General features: G+C 38.7%; 1 protein-coding gene across 1 annotated transcript in view; it reads left to right on the forward strand.

The window, feature by feature from the left end:
* The window catches only part of LOC128685415 (hydroxylysine kinase-like), a 64943-nt gene extending 55801 nt beyond the window's left edge, over positions 1-9142 (forward strand). The window contains exon 6 of the mRNA XM_053771940.2: positions 2477-9142. Coding sequence (XP_053627915.2) covers positions 2477-2665 — 189 coding nt within the window. The 3' untranslated portion in view covers positions 2666-9142. The remainder of the gene's footprint in view (positions 1-2476) is intronic.
* The last annotated feature ends 10970 nt before the right edge of the window (positions 9143-20112 follow it).

The raw sequence follows: 20112 nt of genomic DNA on the forward strand, positions 1-20112 counted from the left end.
TGAATTATGCTAACCCTCCTAGTGTATATAGGAATATACCTTGTTGGGCACATCTTATTAGCCCGCATGGTACAGTGGTTAACACACTGGCCTGCCATTTTAGATATGCAAACATTTGCCAGTTTCTGTTGACTGTAATAAGATTATCACAGACAGAGATTTGGATGTTCTGCCCCATTAATGGACAACACCAATATACTTCACATACGCTTTAGCAACTTGAATCTTTAAATTTTAAAACTGGTTGGCAGTAGAACAGTTCTCATGTTACATTGATGTTGAAAGTTACATATTTTTAGCATCGCAAATTAATACTGCTGCAGAAATGTTTAAATAAGAACATAAGAACATAAGAATGGAGAAACACTGCAGAAGGCCTACTGGCCCATACAAGGCAGGTCCTTATTAAAACCACCACTACCCTAGAATTTACTCCCATACCAACGACACCAATCAAACCCAGCCCCTTCCACTCGTATATTCGTCCACTCTCTTGTTAAAGCTACCCAAGGTCCTAGCTTCGATCACCCTACTCGGAAGATTGTGCCACACATCCACAACTCTGTTCAAAACACAACTCTGTCCAATCCACCTCCAAGAGGGTTTTTTTTGTGGAATGAAACGTTTTAAAATCAAGGCTTCCCCTTAAACCCCTCGAGGGACATTCCTTGATGCCGGTGAGAGGCTCTAGATCCAAGACTTGGAGATAACCTCAGCTTGTTTGGATCAAATCTGAGTGCATCCCTTTCCCCCGGGTGTTGTATGACCTCTATATATATATATTTAATTTTAACCACAAGGAAACGCTAAACTCGTTGGGGTCATGCAGCACCTGAGTGGCATTCATGTTCAATCCAAGGAACTGGAGGATCAAGAGCCACTCACCACCACTTGGATCAAGAGCCCCTCATCAGCTCTTGGAGCAAGAGCACCTCACCAGCTCTTGGATCAAGAGCCCCTCACCAGCTCTTGGATCAAGAGCCCCTCACAGCATCAAAGTCTCGAAGTGTCCCGTGACCTGGTAGGAAACGCTCTCGAGTCACACACTGAGTGTCCTTGATTCGATCCCGGCAAGGGTAGAAATATTGGGAATGTTTCCTTACACATTCTAGGGGTTAATATTGAAAGACCCCGATGGAAATAAAACTGATAGTCCTTGATAACACACTGACTTTCTTGGGTTATTTTGGGTAGCTAACCCTCCGGAGTTAAAAAGCCGAACAAAATCTTATCCTAGGAGCTACCCCTAGACAGTCCAACGATCATCTGCTCTTCATTATATAACTGAATTAAATTTTTAATTGATGCTGGTTATTTTAACGTGGTATGAAATTTCTTAATTGCGCTGAGTGTTTATGTTTGTTGCTTTTATTAATAATTTTATCCTGGTTTTTATTTTCGTATATATAATTTTGTATGGGTATGAGCGCTTTGTGACTAACATGGTCAAAATGTTCTGTAAATATTACAACTGGTATTACTCTTCCTTATCTTTCAATTACCACTTGTTTGCTTAGGTTCGTTTATCATGGAACGAGTAATTGTAGTCATAGTATCAGGAGCCATGAACGTCCAAAAACAAGGAAATAAGACAATGAAAAAGGAACGCCTGAAGTTCCTGTATATGGACGCTCGTGGATCGACTGAGAATCCTTTATTAATGGTATAACTGCTGCTTGTTTCACTTGATTACATTCACAGTCACTTAATCTAATAAAGAGTGCACGAGTTTATAGTTCCTGGACCCATTATGTACCTCTGTAATCTTTTGACTACTGCCCAAAGGATGGGCATGGTGTACATAATATACATATTAAATTAAACGAGTTTATACTGCACACATTTCTGGAGAGGTAAAGAAGACATTGTAGCCACCCTGTTCACACGTATTGAAAAGATAATTAAGTTTTTTTTTTAGGCTTTGTATACATAATACTATACCCAAGCCTTCAGGAACCTCCACCAGATAATCATAAGCAAGTTTAATATGTATATTTTCTTGAAGAACCTGGCCTGACACTTTTAGATATGCAAACATTTGCCAGTTTCTGTTAACTTGGCATTCTATTAACTTTGGCATGCTGCTCTTATCTGTATTTTTTTGTACCTCTGTATGTGTGCTCAAATTGTTAATAAATAAATAAATAAACTGTAATAAGATTATCACAGACAGAGATTTGGATGTTCTGCCCCATTAATGGACAACACCAATATACTTTACATACGCTTTAGCAACTTGAATTTTTAAATTTTAAAACTGGTTGGCAGTAGAACAGTTCTCATGTTACATTGATGTTGAAAGTTACATATTTTTAGCATCGCAAATTAATACTGCAAATTAATACTTGCAACAAAACCTTAGAAGCCACTGGCCTATGAAAAATGGGTTTAAATGTTTTCCCAAGTTATTACACAATAGGTAAGTTTACAAAATAATAATATTTGCTAATTTACTTAGTTATTTATTTATTTACAGGAGTGTGTTGCTGCCCGCTTCACTCAAAGCTTAGTACTGGGAGCATACAGCCATGAACAAGAATCAGGAAATGATTACTTGCTAGTAACTGCTGCTAAAGGCTGGGATGTACTCTCTAAGTTTTGGAAAACTCCAAAGGAAGATATTCTTAGTCGCTGGAAAGATATTATCGACTCTTATAAGGCCTAGAAATCAGTCTGTGAACTGCAAGCAATGGTTATAAGTTCAAATTAGGTTATCATATAGTACTCTTCTGCCAAAACTACTGAAGTGGCAATTGTTGAGTTAGCTAAATACACACCACTGTTATAAAACAAAGAACTATTTACAAGTACTGCAATTCACAAATGAAGAGGAAACTTTAGACGACGTCTTGGCCCATCCTAACCCATCGTCTAAATTTTCCTTTACAAATTGTGAGCTGTAAATTGCTCCACCCTGTGTATTGACTTAGCAATAATGGTAGAATTACTGACAGAATGTTAGGTAAATAAACACAGATGCAACTAATACGACATTTTATTGTGGCAACGTTTCGCCCTCCAGGAGCTTTGTCAAGCCGTTAAGTAACAGCTTGACAAAGCTCCTGGAGAGCGAAACGTTGCCACAATAAAATGTCACATTAGTTGCATCTGTATCCATTTATCTAATATTGTGACTTATTATACAATTGGCTACTTTTGCTCATTTCACTGAGTAAGCCAAGCCAGCCTGACCTTATGATCATGGGTTCTAACCCCGCCTGTGGTATGGTTTGTTTGTAATCGTGTCATTGCGATTTCTTGAGTCAACAAAAGTGATAATTTTGGACATTTTTTGCTGTACATACATGCCTCATTTAATAGTCTACAGTGCTAGTCACGGCATTATGCCGCCCCTCCCCCACACACATAACAAAACACACATAACACATACTGAGGTTTTAATACTTGGTGCTGCGTCTGACAGGATTGTAGATGAATGGTTCAGAGAACAATCCTGTCAGACACTGAAACTTCTTGGGATCTTAATACTTGGGAATTCTTCGCTTGCCTAACCCTTGGGCACGACCTACTTCCACATTGGACAAATGTGACACCACCTACAACTGCTGCACCTCTCCTGCCTACGGTACATAAGCTGCTTCTCCGCACATATGCCGTATTCTATTCAAGATTGATGGACTGACCACATCGACTCAAGGTTGAGGGACTGATTACCTCATTCTCCTCCTGTTCTTCAAGTTTCTCCTTTGTATGGACTGATGAAGCCACTGTGTAGTGAAACGTTTCCTCAATAAAGATACCCAAGAGTTGCACATGTGTCAAATTTATCAACGTGTCGGTTCTCTGAACCATTCATCTACAAGTCATGTAGTTCTCTGTCATAGTCTACGTTATTAGTGTCAATTACCCACACCTTACACTACTCAGTTGTCTTATCAAGTTCGTGTGGAAAAACTAAATCAAAGTTATTCAGGGAGTTAACCGAATTTCTTCGGTAATATTTCTTAAGAATGTTGATATGATAAAGCTTAGGTTTTCCCTTGACTTCTATGAGGTAATCAACCTTCCCACAAATTTTTAATATCTTATACGGACCTTTCCATGCTACTAATAATTTATTTGACTTTACTGGTAAAAGTACCAAACCCTCATCCCCTACTTTAAAACTTCTCCTCTGACTTTTGGTATCAAAATAGGTTTTTCACTGGTATATTGATAAGCTTAAGTTTTTCGAAACTATGTCAGAGGTCTCCTCAAGTTTGGATCTAAGGTCAAGGAGAAACTGGTAAGAAGACTGAACCTCAGCATTTACCTCCTCATTAGTCCATAAGTCATGAAGGATGGACAATGGACCTCTGGCCTGTCTACCATAGAGAAGTTCAAAAGGTGAAAACCCCAAAGAGTCACTGGGAACTTCCCTCATGGCAAACAAAGCACAGGGTAGGTAACGATGCCACTCCTTAGGTTTAAGGGAGCAAAGTTTCCTTAAAATGGACTTGAGAATCGAATGCTGGCGCTCAATCCTCCCATTACAGCTGGGATGATAGGGTGTGGTGAAGAGAGGCTTCACTCCCAGAAGTTGGTAGAGATGTTGCATTAAGTCAGATTTGAACTGTGTCCCACGGTCAGACAAAATTTCTCTAGGGATGCCCACTCTGGAGAAGATGGACAAAAGGGCTTCAACCACCTCTGTAGTAGTTATGGGCTTTAAGGGTACAGCTTCAGGGAAACTCGAAGCATAATCAACTAATGTTAATATATATCTGTCCCCAAGATGAAAGTGGTGATAAATGACTAACGATGTCAATAGCTACTCTTTCAAACGGTACCGTAAAGATTGGCATTTTGACCATAGGTACTCGCCTGGTGCCTCGGGAGGATGACAGTTGGCAAACTTTACAAGATCTACAATAGGTAATGATATCTAAGGACATTTTGGGCCAGAAATAGGTTTCCCTAATTTTATTTAAGGTTTTACGATGCGAGAAATGTCCAGCCACTGGTAGGTCATGAGCCATTTTAAGAACAGTCTCTCTCTGCATTGACTTGGAACAACTAAGATGGAATAATCTATCTCATCTGAATTTAATTTTAATACTGATTTATACAGGATGGACAATAGGAGAAGCCTGGGCTTTGGTCTGAGCCCTAGGCAAGACATTTATAGTATCGGAGGTTATATCCTCACTTTCATCTAACAAATGAACCAGTGATCCTACTACCTCGCTTTCGAGAGTAGTATCACTGGTTTCTAACCCCACATGAATATCACGAGACATTGCCTCATCTGAACTGTCGAGGGACTTTTCTGACTTTACAGGAAGAGGGGCTGAAAAACTTATGTCCATCTATGGTGATGAAAGGTCAACCTCAGAAGGAAGAATGGCACCTTTTACATTACTTATTAGTACGGAGCAAGAAGTGATGGGAGCTAGTACGACTTCAGAGCAACCTGTGAACCATTTACACCTAATGTAACAAAGGATGGTAGGAAAAGTGTCTGTATGGCCCAAGTAATCTGAAAGGATAGCAGAGGAATGAGTTTCTTTATGGTTAGGGAACAGCTTATCAGAAATGACTATACACGTGCATCCAGTGTCTCGTAAAATAGTAGATACTTTAAGTCCATTAACTGTTCCTGAACAGAAGGGTGCTTGGTCATTACAGTCTTGAAAACATCTTCCAACTTTTTGCACCTTCTTAGAAGGACAATCGGGACGTTTATGTCTCTTAACACCACATAAATGACAAACCGGAATAAAAGACGTCAGTTTACTTTTTACTAGAGGCTTTGATTTCTTAAGATCTGGTGAACCCTTGCCCTTAGGGTTTGATCCTTTTAGGTCTTTATAGGAATTGTGAGCCTCAGCATACAAGTCAGCGGCCTCAGCAACTTGCTCAGCTTTAATCAGGTTACGTTCTCTAATGAATGTTCGTATCTGGTGAGGAAGAGCTGTCAGGAACTGGTCAGCAACCATGAAGTCTCTAAGAGATTCATAACTGTGATCAATTCCTGAACTCTCTATCCAAAAGTCGAACAAACGAAAGAGTGTTACCTGTAACTGCTGAAAGTTTTGGCCATGCTGTAAGGTGGCATACCTGAAATCTTTCCTATAAGAATTTGTGGTTTTTTGGCATGCTTTAAGGATTGCCTTCTTAAGTAGGTTATAATTACATATGACATCCTGCGACAAAGTTGCACAGATATTCAAAGCTGTACCGGAAAATAACATACCTAACCTGGTAGCCCAGGTGTCAGCTGGCCATTCACAGACGGTAGCCATATTTTCAAGCCTAATTATGTATGAAGTTATGTCTTCACCCTCTGTGAGGGGAGCTACATTAAGTGTTGCACTATGTGGACTAGCTGTATGATGTTCAGTTACTCCTTCCTCTAATTATTGTTGTGTAAAAGTTAACTTTTTATTTTCTAATTCAAGGTGTGCTTTACCTCACGATCTTTCTGTCTCTCTCGCAGTTCATTCTCTCTAGCTTTTTCCTCACATTCTCTAGCTTTTTCCTCAAGTTCTCTATCTCTTGCTCTTTCCTCAAGTTCTCTTAATTTAACTTGTTCCTCACATACTTTAGCTCTTTCCTCACGATCAAGTCTATCACACTCCTTTTTCTCCTCTCTTTCTCTTTCTAACTGTCTTGATTTTCTCTTTCAATTCGATCTCTCTCTCCTTTTTCTCCTCTCTCTAAATTCTCTCTATCTCCTTTTTCTCCTCTCTCTCGATTCTCTCTCTCTCCTTTTTCTCCTCTCTTTCCCTTTCTGTCTCTCTTCTCTCTCAATTCTTTCTCTTTCAATTCTTTCCTGGATCTTAGTGGTAATGAAAGCTTCTAAATTTTTCCCTGTTATTCCTAACTTACTCCCAGTGTCCATCCAAAACTGGTATTCCTCCATGCTTGTAAGAATAACTTAAACTACCAGGGGAAAATGAAATGGATATATCAAAGAAAACAGAGGGTTCGATCCCTGCTTCGATTAAACAGTATGTGTGAATGAAAACGGAGGGGTCTACGCCAGCTCCAACCAAACAGTAAGTAGAATGGGGTCCCTTGACCATCCAATCTTCTCACTAACAAATCAAGAGTGTCCTACAACAGCTCCCTTGATATAATAAATAGAGCTCAATGAAACAACTTGTCACTGGAAAATCTCAGGTCCCTAGAGTCTATTCCTCCAAATCGATTCAAGCTCACATAAACAAAGACAACAGAATTAACTAGTATATCCTGCCTTGACTTGACTTACAATAAATTGAGACTATAACAATCACCAAATCACCACGCTCTCAGGACCGAGTAAACTCGGCCCTGAGAGCGTGGTTTTTGCGCTTGTCCAGAGTGCACCATCCAAATAAAAAAAAGTGCAACAAAAGTGGTCCGAGTACACTCGGTCCTGCCCGTTTAGGTGATGTTTTCAAGTTTCGGTATATAAATATTTCCATAAATTTGCTAGTATATATATGAATTCAGTAATGATCTGGGTGTGTACAGAACGTTTTTACTGTCCTTCCAGATCAATCAGAAATTGTTCTGTGGTGAGTCCTCCAAGGATAAGTGAAAATTTGTCTGTGTTTGGGACGAAAATGACTCAGATCAAGACCCAGATAACCTGGAATTGGTGGACAGTAGTGATGAATACTTGCCACCAGATGCAGAGGTGTCAACAGATGAGGAGGAAGCTATGTCACCAACCAAAAAGCAGAAATTGAACATGAAGATACTTGCTTACATGCAAGTATTGCAGCAAAAAGAATAATCATGTCACATCCTCATTTTCCTGTGCCACATGCAAAGTAAATCTATGCATCAAGAAGAATAGAAATGTAGATGAATGGTTCAGAGAACCGACATGTTGATAAATTTTTTTTGGATTTCAGGTGGCGGCGGCAGCGGCAGCAACGGTATCCTACCAGCTCTTCTTTCTCAAAAAAACATCGCTCTTCAAAACTTGTGATGGCCTAAGTGAAAGTTCAACTACATGAACCCACGTAGACCACAACATGACCCAAGAATACTAAGAATGTAACCCAATTCTTGACAAAAATAGAAGATCTAAGGAAGACAGCCCTGCTAACCCAAACACTGCCTCCGCTGCCAGACAATCACTTAACCCAAGCTCCGAGAAAACAAGCCTTCTCCTCCATTGCTACACAGTATCTACTTCAGTGATACTATGAAAGGATATCGCAGAAGAAACAACACCAGTAATAAAAGAATAACAGCAAGGACCCTAGAACTCAACTTGTCTACCCAGCAGGACGCCAGTGTATCATCAACCCCCCTCACCGCAGCCACCCAAGGAACAACAACAACAACAACAAACATGGCTGACTCCCCCTCCAACTCCACTCCCTTCAAAGGATTCACCCATGATAACTCAGGTATGATCATTCCTGAAAATATCAAGGACTACATCGTTGCTCTAGAAAATGAAATCAAAGATATCAAAGCAACACTCGAGCGACGAGAATCCAAGATAACAAACCTCGAGAATAAGATCCAAAACCTTGAAGAGAAGATTACATCGGGAAGTGTTGACACAGAAAATACTCTAAAAGCAGCTATAGCCAGTCACACTGAGCAAATAACAACAATAAATATGAAGGTTGAAGAAGCAATCAAGGACTGGAATCAGAACATGCACACTCGACTAAATGAATACCTTGATTTCCAAGACGACAAAACTGAACAAGATAAGTTGTCTGATGCAGTAATAATAAACAGTCCACACATTCCTAGTGACATAACACAAGCACAGTGCAAAGAAGCTGCTATCAGGATAATACAGAACCACATACAAGTCATCGTGCAAAACAATGAAATCAAAGAAACACGTTTGTTAGGAAAACCAGGAAGTAAACACAGTATAATGATCAGACTTCAATCATACGATAAAAGAAAGGGCCTAATTAAATCAGCAATTACAATGAAAAATGGAGTGTACATAAATGAGTGTCTAACAAAAAAATGTCAAAACCTTCTGTTCAGGCTGAGAAAACTTAAACAGGAAAACAAAATACATCAGTGTTTCACATGAGATGGGAAAATACTAGTAAGGAAAACATCAACAGGACAACAATATACCATCTCAAATGAACACGATTTCTCTACCTTCCGTAGAAAAGCTGACATTTCTGTAACAGATTAGATAAGTGCCCTTAATACATATATACGTGTGGTGCATATAGTGTACGTTACTATTATATTGTACATTATTATTTTTATTATTTTTCATCACTAGCTAATGCCAACTACCTCCAATACTCTATACTTCTTTCTTTCTGCTATTAATTGCTCATAATTTTAAATTACAAGTCAAATCTTACTCCAAATTAATAATATTCATTATTCTTACCTGTCCATTTAATTTTGTTTATCACTACTTGTTTTTTTTAGTCACTTTTCATTGTGTATGCAATTAGTGTATATTCCAATTACTTTTTTGCAAGTACCAAAACTATCTTTTGCTAGCTAGTACCAACTACCCCATTTTTTTTTTACTTTTATTGTGCAATAAACTGCTCAATTTATTTAATATTACAAATCAGATCTTACTCCTAAACCAATATTATTTCATAGTGACCACCTGTCCATTTAACTTTGTTTACCATTACTTAACTTTAGTCCCCTATATATTTTCTCCTTTATTTTAGCTTTATATAACTACCCTAGTTTATATATTCACAATTGTTAAAATAATCAAGGTGCTATTCTCAGGTGCTAAAGTAGAATAAGTTCACAATTTTGCCATTATATTCCAAAGCTCATTTTTTTTTGATTACCACTCTATTGTTCACCACAACTTATATTAGACCCTTTTATATTATTATTTTATACAATAATTCTAACTTTAAAGAATTACCTTTATAGTACTACCTACTATCATATTCCCAAGCTCCATTATTTGATCATCACTTTATTTGTATTAGTCCCTTTTATATTGTCTCCTTTATTTTAGCTTAAAAAAAAAAATACCTTAGCTCATTATTTTACATTTGTTAAGTAATTCAGGTGCTATTTTTTAGCTTAAGACTATTCACTTTGTTTTATACTTAATTATAACTATAGATTCACTACAAATCTTATGATTACAAGCATTGATCCTGATACCAACCTCTTATTTAATGACTTAAATGAATCAAACAGTTACTGTAATTACTACACTGCAGAACAATCAAAGGCACTTTTCAGTGCCAACAACAACATAACTATCTTTAACTACAATATCAGATCTTTAAGCAAGCATTACGATGACCTCATAGCATTACTAAATTCCTTACATGCCAATATGTCCATCATTACACTGACTGAAACCTGGCTAAAGCCTGATAGTACAGATGTCTATGCCATTCCTGGTTACACAGCCATACACAACTGTAGGCCAGACCAACAAGGGGGTGGCACAGCCATATACTACTCAGACCAACTAGAATGTATCACTAATACTTGCAAAAGGGATGAACATGGGGAATATATAATAGCCAAATTCAAATCCAAATACCTACAAAAACCTCTCACATTGATAAACATCTACAGAGTTCCACAGTCAAACATTAGCCAATTTAGTCAAAACCTAGGAAGTATGATAACTGATGCACGCATGAACAAAGATCACTTACTACTCTCAGGTGACTTCAATATAAATCTCCTGCAAGACCAGGACCCACACGTTACTGAATTCACAAACACAATGAGTAACTGTATGTTGCTACCAACAGTAACAAAACCTACAAGAGTTACAGAGACTAGTGTTTCCCTACTTGACCACATCTGGACCAACACCATATCCCCTTTAAAATCAGGCATAATTACAGATAATACCACAGACCACTACCCTACTTTCCTCATAACAACTCTTGGTAAATTACCCCAAGACACTACTAAAGTCACCTTCAGACTTCACAATGAGGCAGCCCTTAATAACTTCACAACAGCAGTAGCAAACATTGACTGGCACACTGAGCTAGAAATCTATACAGATATTGACGAATGTATTAATAATTTTCTAAAAAAGACCCAATACCTCTATAACAAGCACTGCCCTAAAAAAACCAAACAGATGACAGCTAAGAGACTGAACAGTCCCTGGCTAACACCCAGCATTCTCAAATCCATAAATACAAAACACCAATACGAAAAACAGTACAGAATGGGTCACATAACCAGAGACCAAACAAAACGTTACTCGTCAATCCTAACCAGCCTGATAAGAAGGGCAAAAAAATTGTATTATGAGAACAGATTATCCAACTTACGAGGTGATATAAAAAAGACCTGGAAAACCCTATCAGAAATTCTAGGAACAAAAAAGATATCACGAAATAGCGAAATAAAATTAGCAAAATCAGATGAACCCCAACTCCCACCAACAGAAACAGCAAACAGACTCAATGATTTCTTCTCCACTATAGGACAAAACCTTGCCAATAAAATCCCAAGCTCAGATACCCCACCAAATGACTACCTCACCGGCAACTACCCGAACACACTGTTCCTAGCTCCGACTAACCCATATGAAGTCTCCCTTATTATCAACACACTAAAAAACAAGGCAGGAGATTTAAATACCTTACCACCCTTTATATACAAAAAAGTGTCACAAGTGCTATCACCAATCATTGCAACACTCTTTAACAAATCCATTGAATCCTCCACCTTCCCTACAGTACTCAAAATAGCAAGGGTCACCCCGATCCACAAAGGAGGAGACCAAACAGAGTTGAATAACTATAGGCCAATATCCAACTTACACCCTCTCTCAAAAATCTTCGAAAAATTAATTCATAAACGAATCTACTCCTACCTTATCTCCCAAAACATACTCAACCCCTGCCAATTTGGATTCAGGCCTAATAAAAATACTAACGATGCTATTATACACATGCTAGAACATATATACACTGCAATAGAGAAAAAAGAAGTCCCACTGGGGATCTTCATTGACTTATGTAAAGCTTTTGATACAGTTGACCATGACTTGCTCCAAGTAAAATTGTCACACTATGGTATAAGAGGGCACTCCCTCAACTACTTCAAATCATACCTCAGCAACAGAAGCCAATATGTGTATGCAAATTTAGTAAGTAAGTAAGTAAGTTTATTCAGGTATACACAAATACAGTTACATAGAATTATCATATATAGCAGCATATGTGTAGAGAACCTAGGATAACCCAAAAAAGTCAGACAGAGTGACTTATTTCCATTGGGGTCCTTTTACCTTATTATTATAGTATAAAGGTTATAATATTTTCTTATTGTTCTACAATGAAGATAACATCTTATCATACTAAAAAGACTATCTGCGACACCAAGGTCATTAAGACTATCTACAATACGAGGGTCATTACAAGGAATAAGGTAAAATTTACACGTATGTTAGCTAAAAAATAGAAAATCATTCCCCTCCCTTTCTGTAGCTACATTCATCAGACACCTTTTGGCACTCTTCTTGAACTGGTTCACGCTATGACTGGCTTTGACATGTGCGGGTAGTCTGTTCCATTCCTTTATTGCTGTACAATAAAAGGTGTTTGAAGCCTGGCCACTGACTGTGGGTACTACAAAGTTGTGCTCTCTCCCCCTAGTTCTATGATTGCTTTGGTTCCCAGCCTTGACAAAATTGACAGCAAGATATTCTGGACATTGCTTGTGAGCAATTTTATAAACATGATTTAGCTTCAGTTGTTTTACTCTGTCTTCAACATTCAGCATATCCAACTGCTGTAATTCATCCTGGCCTACATGTTCTCTTGGTCCCAGCCCCAGGATGAATCTTACGATTTTGTTCTGGGTGATTTGCAGTCTATCTTTCAGTTTTTTTGTCAAGGCAGAGTACCAAGAAGAGCAAGCGTAATCCATATGGCATTGTATAAGGGCTAGACATAGAGTCCTGCGAGCCTCAGTAGGTAGACACTGTGCTTGTCTATACAGGAACTTCAGTCTGGCATTCGCTTTCTTTACTACACTGTTCCCTATCAATTCTCCTGACATGCATGGGTCAAAGGGGATTCCCAAATATTTTACTGATGAAACCAAAGTGATGGGCTCCCCATTACATTGAACATTAAAATTATTTACCCTTCTCAGTTTATGTTTCGTGCCAAAGAGAATGGCTTCAGTTTTCCCTAGGTGTAATGATAGTTTGTTGTCTACTAACCATTTGCTGCAGGACTCCAGTTCCAGTGTTAAAACATTAGCAATATCTTGTGGGTCTTTACCTGACACTAACAGAGCACTGTCATCTGCATACAGTAGGAGTTTGCACTTGACACTGATAGGCATATCATTGACATAACATAAGAATAATAAGGGACCCAGAATACTACCTTGGGGAACTCCACATGTTATCGGCAGGGGTTCTGATTCTGTTTTGTTGATTTTGACTATTTGTCTCCTGTTGCTAAGGTAGGACTTAAACCAGTCTACAGAACCTATACCGATAGTTTGAAGTTTATTACATAATATATTGTGGTTGACAGTATCGAAGGCCTTTTGCAGGTCTAAGGTTACCATGCCTATGAGGTTCCCCTTTGACATTTCAGTTCTCAGGTAATCCATCAGATTAATAAGGGAGGTGTCGGTTGAGTAGGATCTTCTAAAGCCCGATTGATAGCTATGGAGAATGTTGTTGTCATTAAGGTACTTAACTACTTGAGAATACACCGCCCTCTCTAGAATTTTAGATATTATACTGAGTATACTAACAGGCCTATAGTTGCTTACATCAGACCTACTATTTTTCTTGAAGATAGGAGTAACTCTGGCCTCCTTGAACCCCTCCGGTACTGTATTAGTGGTGATTGATAGATTTATTATGTGAGCAATAGGGATTGACAGTTCAGAAGCACCATCTTTTAGGAACTTAGACGGGATGTTATCAGGGCCTGTGCTCTTAGTTGGGTTTAACCTGCTTAGTTCTTTTTGAATAAAGTCATGAGATACACTTACTAGTTGACAACTGTTTGGGGTTACCCCTTTATTGGTATAGTATGTTTGAAACTTATCAGAGTCTGTGTTATAGGTATTTGATGCAGCTGGTAGTTTACTTACTAGTGTTGATGCAACAGATGTGTAGTATGAATTAAAGCAATTTGCCACCTTAGATGTTTCGTGGCATACCTCATTATCGATAGTGAGTACTATGTTAGACCTATCTACTGGCTTATGGCTATACCCCAACTGTTTTAGTTGTTGCCAGAGCTTTCTGGGGTTATGCTTATACTCTTCAATTTTTGAGCAGTAGTGCTTTGCCTTTGCTCCTTTTATAAGTCTCTGTACTCTGTTCCTCACCCTTTGGAATTCATTTAGTGCTGCAATATCCTGTCTGTTTGCTTTAAATCTTTTTAGCAGCTGGTCTCTGAATTTCATATTATCTAATATCTCAGTATTCATCCAGGGTTCAGTTCTTCGTTTAATCCTAACCTCTTTAACTGGTGCAATATTATCAAGGATGGTAGTGAACATTGTTTTGAATTTTTCCCAGGCATCGTTTACGTCCGTGCAACTTGTTATCTCTGTCCAGTCACAATTGTGTAGCCTATTTACCAGTGTTTCTTTACTGTAGTTTCTAGTTGACCTCATTTTTATTGTCCTGTGTAGGCCTATCCTATCCCTAGTTATTTTCCTGGTGCAGTAAATGATGAAATGATCACTAAGACCTGTGGTAATGACGCCTGACTGACTAATGTTCTCAGAGCGGTTACAAAGTATGTGGTCAATTAGGGTGGCTGAGAACTGTGTGATCCGGGTTGGAGTATTAATAAGTTGAGTGTAACTATTTAATCCTAGAATTTGCTTATACCTTTTGCATAGCCCGTTATTTTGCTGCTGAAAACAGATATTGAAGTCGCCCAGTATTATTGTCTCGCAATTGTTTTCAACTCCGGACAAGACTCTGGAAAAGTCTTCTAAGAACTGGTCCTGGGTAGGAGGGCGGTAACTAGTTCCTACTAAGATGGGTTTGGTCTTAGGAAGCAGCACTTCAAACCATAGAATCTCCAGTTTATTGTTATTTAAATCAGGTCTTGGGTTGTAAGCTAAGTCATTTCTAATGTAGGCACATACTCCACCACCCTTTCTGTTCCTATCTAAGCGTTTTATATTGTAACCATCTATTTTGACCTCGTCGTCAGTCACCGTATCATCCAACCAAGATTCAGAGATGGTTATAACTGCCGCCCTAATTTTGTTAGCTAGAATCCTAATCTCTGCCAATTTAGGAAGAAGTGATCTTGCATTGACATGAATAAAGTGAAGGCCTGTTTTCATAAAACAATCATAATCATCAATATATGGCAATGGGTCATTTGTATTAAAATTTGGTAAATCAATGTCATCACTGCTAAAGGGTAACTGTGCCAAAGTGCATTTGTTACACACAAAATGAATTCTGGCACCGTTGCTATAATTGTACATACATCCATCATGCACCCACCCCTTACACATTTTACATAAGGTGCCTTTTCTGTTTTTCATGCGTACTTTAGTACAGTGTATGCACCTGTTTGGTAGTGTTTGAGATAATAATGGCTGTATTGTCTCACATTGACCTATGTATGCATTACATATGGAGTTAAGGTTATCATTCCTAGCTGCTAGACCGTCATTATTGCCGTCATTTATCTGTCTGTTTTGCCTCTGCACAATAGTTTGAGGTCCTGGATTAATTTGGATATCACCACTTAAGAGCGCTACAATAAGAGCTGTGTGCCACTGTTTTTGTTTAGGTATGCGGTGTTGCCATACCTTGCGGCGATAGTGACATTTACTTTTCTGGTAGGATGGCAACTGTTGGGCTTTTCCTGTCCAGGGCGCTGTTACTCCATTCACCTTTTCCAACCCCCATGACTGATTTCTTTCTTCATGGAATTGAAGAAGAAATATAAATATAATTATGGCAGCCTGTACCCCCCTAATGCCTGCCATTTTCACTCTTCGCTCTTTTACTCATATACAATAATATTTATTTCTCTTTTCCAGTCCCTAGTACACTTAGTATCTGCTTTAGCAATCACCACTGAATTACTAGTAAAATTTCCTCTTCGAAAACCCTCTTCACTGCTCACTTTTCCCTTAACTTCACAAAACCCTTACAATTAACCCCTTAATACACACTCCCCTTCCCATCTCACTTCACAGTCTGGCTTCCCCAATTAACTTCTAACTCCTTTCCATTCTGGTAGATCAGAAAGGTTTAATCCATGGTTTTATCCTTCCAAATCCCCCTCAGTTCCATTTATCGGGGGTTGTGTGGTGTTGTTGACTGCCTGACCTGTTTTGCTGACTCAGCCATTTTTAAAACACTGAGGGGAGTAACGCCACCTACAACCTGACTTTCCTTGAGTTTATAGATATATTTGGCTTTTTCTGCTATGATTCTCTCACTGTACACTGGTCAGCTGAATATAGGTCAGCTACTAAAACATTAACCTTGACTGTTTAACTATTCACTTCTTTCCCACGACTGGCACTGAGGGATATCCGACCTATAACCTTGGAGTTTTGTACTGTTGATTTGACGATGTCTCCTGTGTTTCCCTCTGGTTAGCACTGGTACAGGTGATATGATGGTGGTACAGATATGATCCTACTGTCAACAGATGAATGTCAGTAAAGATGAGAATTTCACTTCGCTAGTTGTACGTCTGGCAGTAGCTGCTGTTTGAATGCCGGTCAGCCATGTTTAAAGGCTCAAATCTTTCCCTTAATGGTAACTGGAGAATTGTGCTTGGCAACAGTCTTTTGTTTTGGTGGGAGGAGCTTAGCCAGGCTCTCCTTCTCACTGACTCTCTCTCTCTGTGGCTGACCTTCAACCTGGCAGGATCTCTGGGTCCTTCTCCTATCTTTTGGGGCATCATGTGTGCTCCAGGGGTGAGTTTTTATAATTTAAGTTGTGGCCACCATACCCAGGGTGACTAAAGTGTGTCAAAACACTGGTTAGCCCAGAGTTATGTCAAGAGAGAAGGACAAAAGTTAATAAGGTACACCATGTGGGAGAACAGCTATGGAGTGTGTAGATCTTTGATTTTAAAGTGTTAGGCTGTAATTGTATATTCTGTACATATCTATTGAGAATACAGTTATATTTTTATAGTAGTAGTTTACATAACCTGTGAAGAGGGCTGGTGGAAGGGTATCAGAGACACTCAAGATGATCAGCCATGATGTAAGTATTACCCCTAGACAGATAAGGCCATTAAGTAAAAAGCTACCCCACACTAGAACATGTAGTGAGAACCTTACTATCAAAGTAATAAGGGACAACCAACGTAACACCTATGGAATTTGTGCATGGGGCTCAACAACAAGTAACCATCTCAGACCACTAATTACCCAACAAAAGGCTGCAGTTAGAATGATAACAAATTCTCACTATAGGCAGCACACTCCACCAATATTCAATACACTAAACCTCCTCACCATACAAAACATCCATACTTACTACTGCACCTATTACATACATAGAACACTTAACTCTGATATTAACCCTCCCCTCAAACATCTCCTTGCCAACCTCAACAGAACACATGACCATAACACAAGGCACAGATCACTCTTTGATGTTCCTCGTGTCCATCTCACACTATGTAAAAACTCAATGCACATAAAAGGCCCTAAAATCTGGAATTCATTACCTGTAAATATAAAAGAAACACTACCTGTTTATAAATTCAAGTCTCTTCTCAAAGATCACTTACTCACCCAAAACCAAATAAATACTGAATAACTGAACCTTATAAATTGTATATCTTAAATGTTTCTCACAATTATATCACATAAATGTTAAACCTAAAACCCAATCTAACTTTATTATTTTTTAAATACACTACCTAACAGAATACTCCATTCTACTGAATGTACAACAATGCATACAACCATATGACCTGTCTTTGTAATACTCACTTGTGCTTTATAGTAACCTGTTTAGATTAATGTTTTATCACTGATTTCATCATTGCTTAGTTAATCTTAAGTTAATTTTAAGCCAGCCCGTAATGCTATGCATAGTATAAGTGGCTTTGGCATACTGCTCTTACCTGTATTTGTTGTACCTCTGTATGTGTGCTCAAATTTTTAAATAAATAAATAAATAAATAAATAAATAAGACATGTGCAACTCTTGGGTATCTTTATTGAGGAAACGTTTCGCCACACAGTGGCTTCATCAGTCCTTACGTAGGAGAAACTTGAAGAACAGGAGGAGAATGAGGTAATCAGTCCCTCAACCTTGAGTCGATGTGTTCAGTCCATCAATCTTGAATAGAATACGGCATATGAGCTGAGAAGCAGCTTATAAACCGTAGACAGGTGAGGGTCAGCAGTCGTAGATGGTGTCACATTTATCCAATGTGGAAGTAGGTCGTGCCCAAGAATTAGGCAAGCGAAGAATTCCTAAGTATTAAGATCCCAAGAAGTTGCAGTGTCTGACAGGTTTGTAGATGAATGGTTCAGAGAACCGACATGTTGATAAATAAGACACATGTGCAACTCTTGGGTATCTTTATTGAGGAAACGTTTCGCCACACAGTGGCTTCATCAGTCCATACGTAGGAGAAACTTGAAGAACAGGAGGAGAATGAGGTAATCAGTCCCTCAACCTTGAGTCGATGTGTTCAGTCCATCAATCTTGAATAGAATACGGCATATGAGCTGAGAAGCAGCTTATAAACCGTAGACAGGTGAGGGTCAGCAGTCGTAGATGGTGTCACATTTGTCCAATGTGGAAGTAGGTCATGCCCAAGAATTAGGCTGAACACATCGACTCAAGGTTGAGGGACTGATTACCTCATTCTCCTCCTGTTCTTCAAGTTTCTCCTACGTAAGGACTGATGAAGCCACTGTGTGGCGAAACGTTTCCTCAATAAAGATACCCAAGAGTTGCACATGTCTTATTTATCAAGAATAGAAATGGTTTCATAAAGTTTCATTGCAGAAATTAGTGATGTAAAATGATTGTTCTTTCTCAGGGAACTCAGGAATATTTCATTTGTAAGTTGTATCCCATTGCAATGTGTCATTGTTGATAAGTAGTTCTTATTTCTATTTTTTTTAATGCTTGTAAATTGTTCAGAAACAAGTTCCATTTATGTTTTTTATATTGTTTACTTGTATAATATTTTTTTTTTTTTTTAACAATTGCAACCTTGCAACATTTTAAATTGTTATACCCTTAACGGGCAGGACCAAGTTTATTCGCGTTTCGCATATCTGCAGTTGTTCGACACATAACTTCTACAACTCCATTTAGATGGCCTCAGTGACCTTACATCGAGTGGATCTATCCCCTCATAGGAAATCACTTTCAAATTCGCATTTTAACCTGCCTTGCCCCTGTAGTCCCACCATAGAGAATGATTACTCATGGCTGGTGGTACCCGTCTGTGGTATGCGGCATTGAAGTTCCAATGGTAGATTCGAGATGGAGTTGAATCTTGATTCAGTCGAGTGATCCTGGCAGGGTCGCCACTTGTGAAGGCTTACTCAGCCCTGTAAGATCTTCAGTTGGTCTTACCAAGGCTGGCTCCTCCTTAGGAAAATTAATGAACAGAAAAAAGAACAATAACCTTGTAATATAAACACTTTATTGTTAGAATTGAAAATATAAAACATTTAAAAATGAACTTTTATCCTACGTGAAAGAAAAACAAAAAATGAAATATAAAAATAATATCTGAATTCAACGCTAATATGTACAGTTAGACTGGGGTGTCTGCTTGATGTTGTTGACACCGCGTATTGTAGAAATGGTAGCCATTGCTGATGATGTGGGGGGGGGGGGGTCACAGCTGTTGAGTGACAACCCAACGACTAGTTTGTCACAGAGTCTCCTGCCTTGAATAATCCATCAAGATGATAGGAATGCAGGTCTTTCACCACTGCAAAGATGAGGGGTAGTTGCCTGGGGTTGGCTACACTTATCAGGTACGTAGATAAAAAGTGATGTCCCAGAACTCATGTGAAGTTCGTCTCCTTCAACACTGTTTCTTTGATTACCAGATGACCCAAGCTGACATTCCAAGCTAGAAAGAGGCAAAAGTTACACACTGCTTAAGAAATCACTCTCCATGATAAGTGAAGCATTTAAAAGTCTGGTGAAGATTGAAATGCAAAACCTGGAACTCAAGGCAGAATGAACTACAT

Source organism: Cherax quadricarinatus, chromosome 8 (assembly GCF_038502225.1).
Source record: "Cherax quadricarinatus isolate ZL_2023a chromosome 8, ASM3850222v1, whole genome shotgun sequence".
NCBI lineage: Eukaryota > Metazoa > Arthropoda > Malacostraca > Decapoda > Parastacidae > Cherax > Cherax quadricarinatus.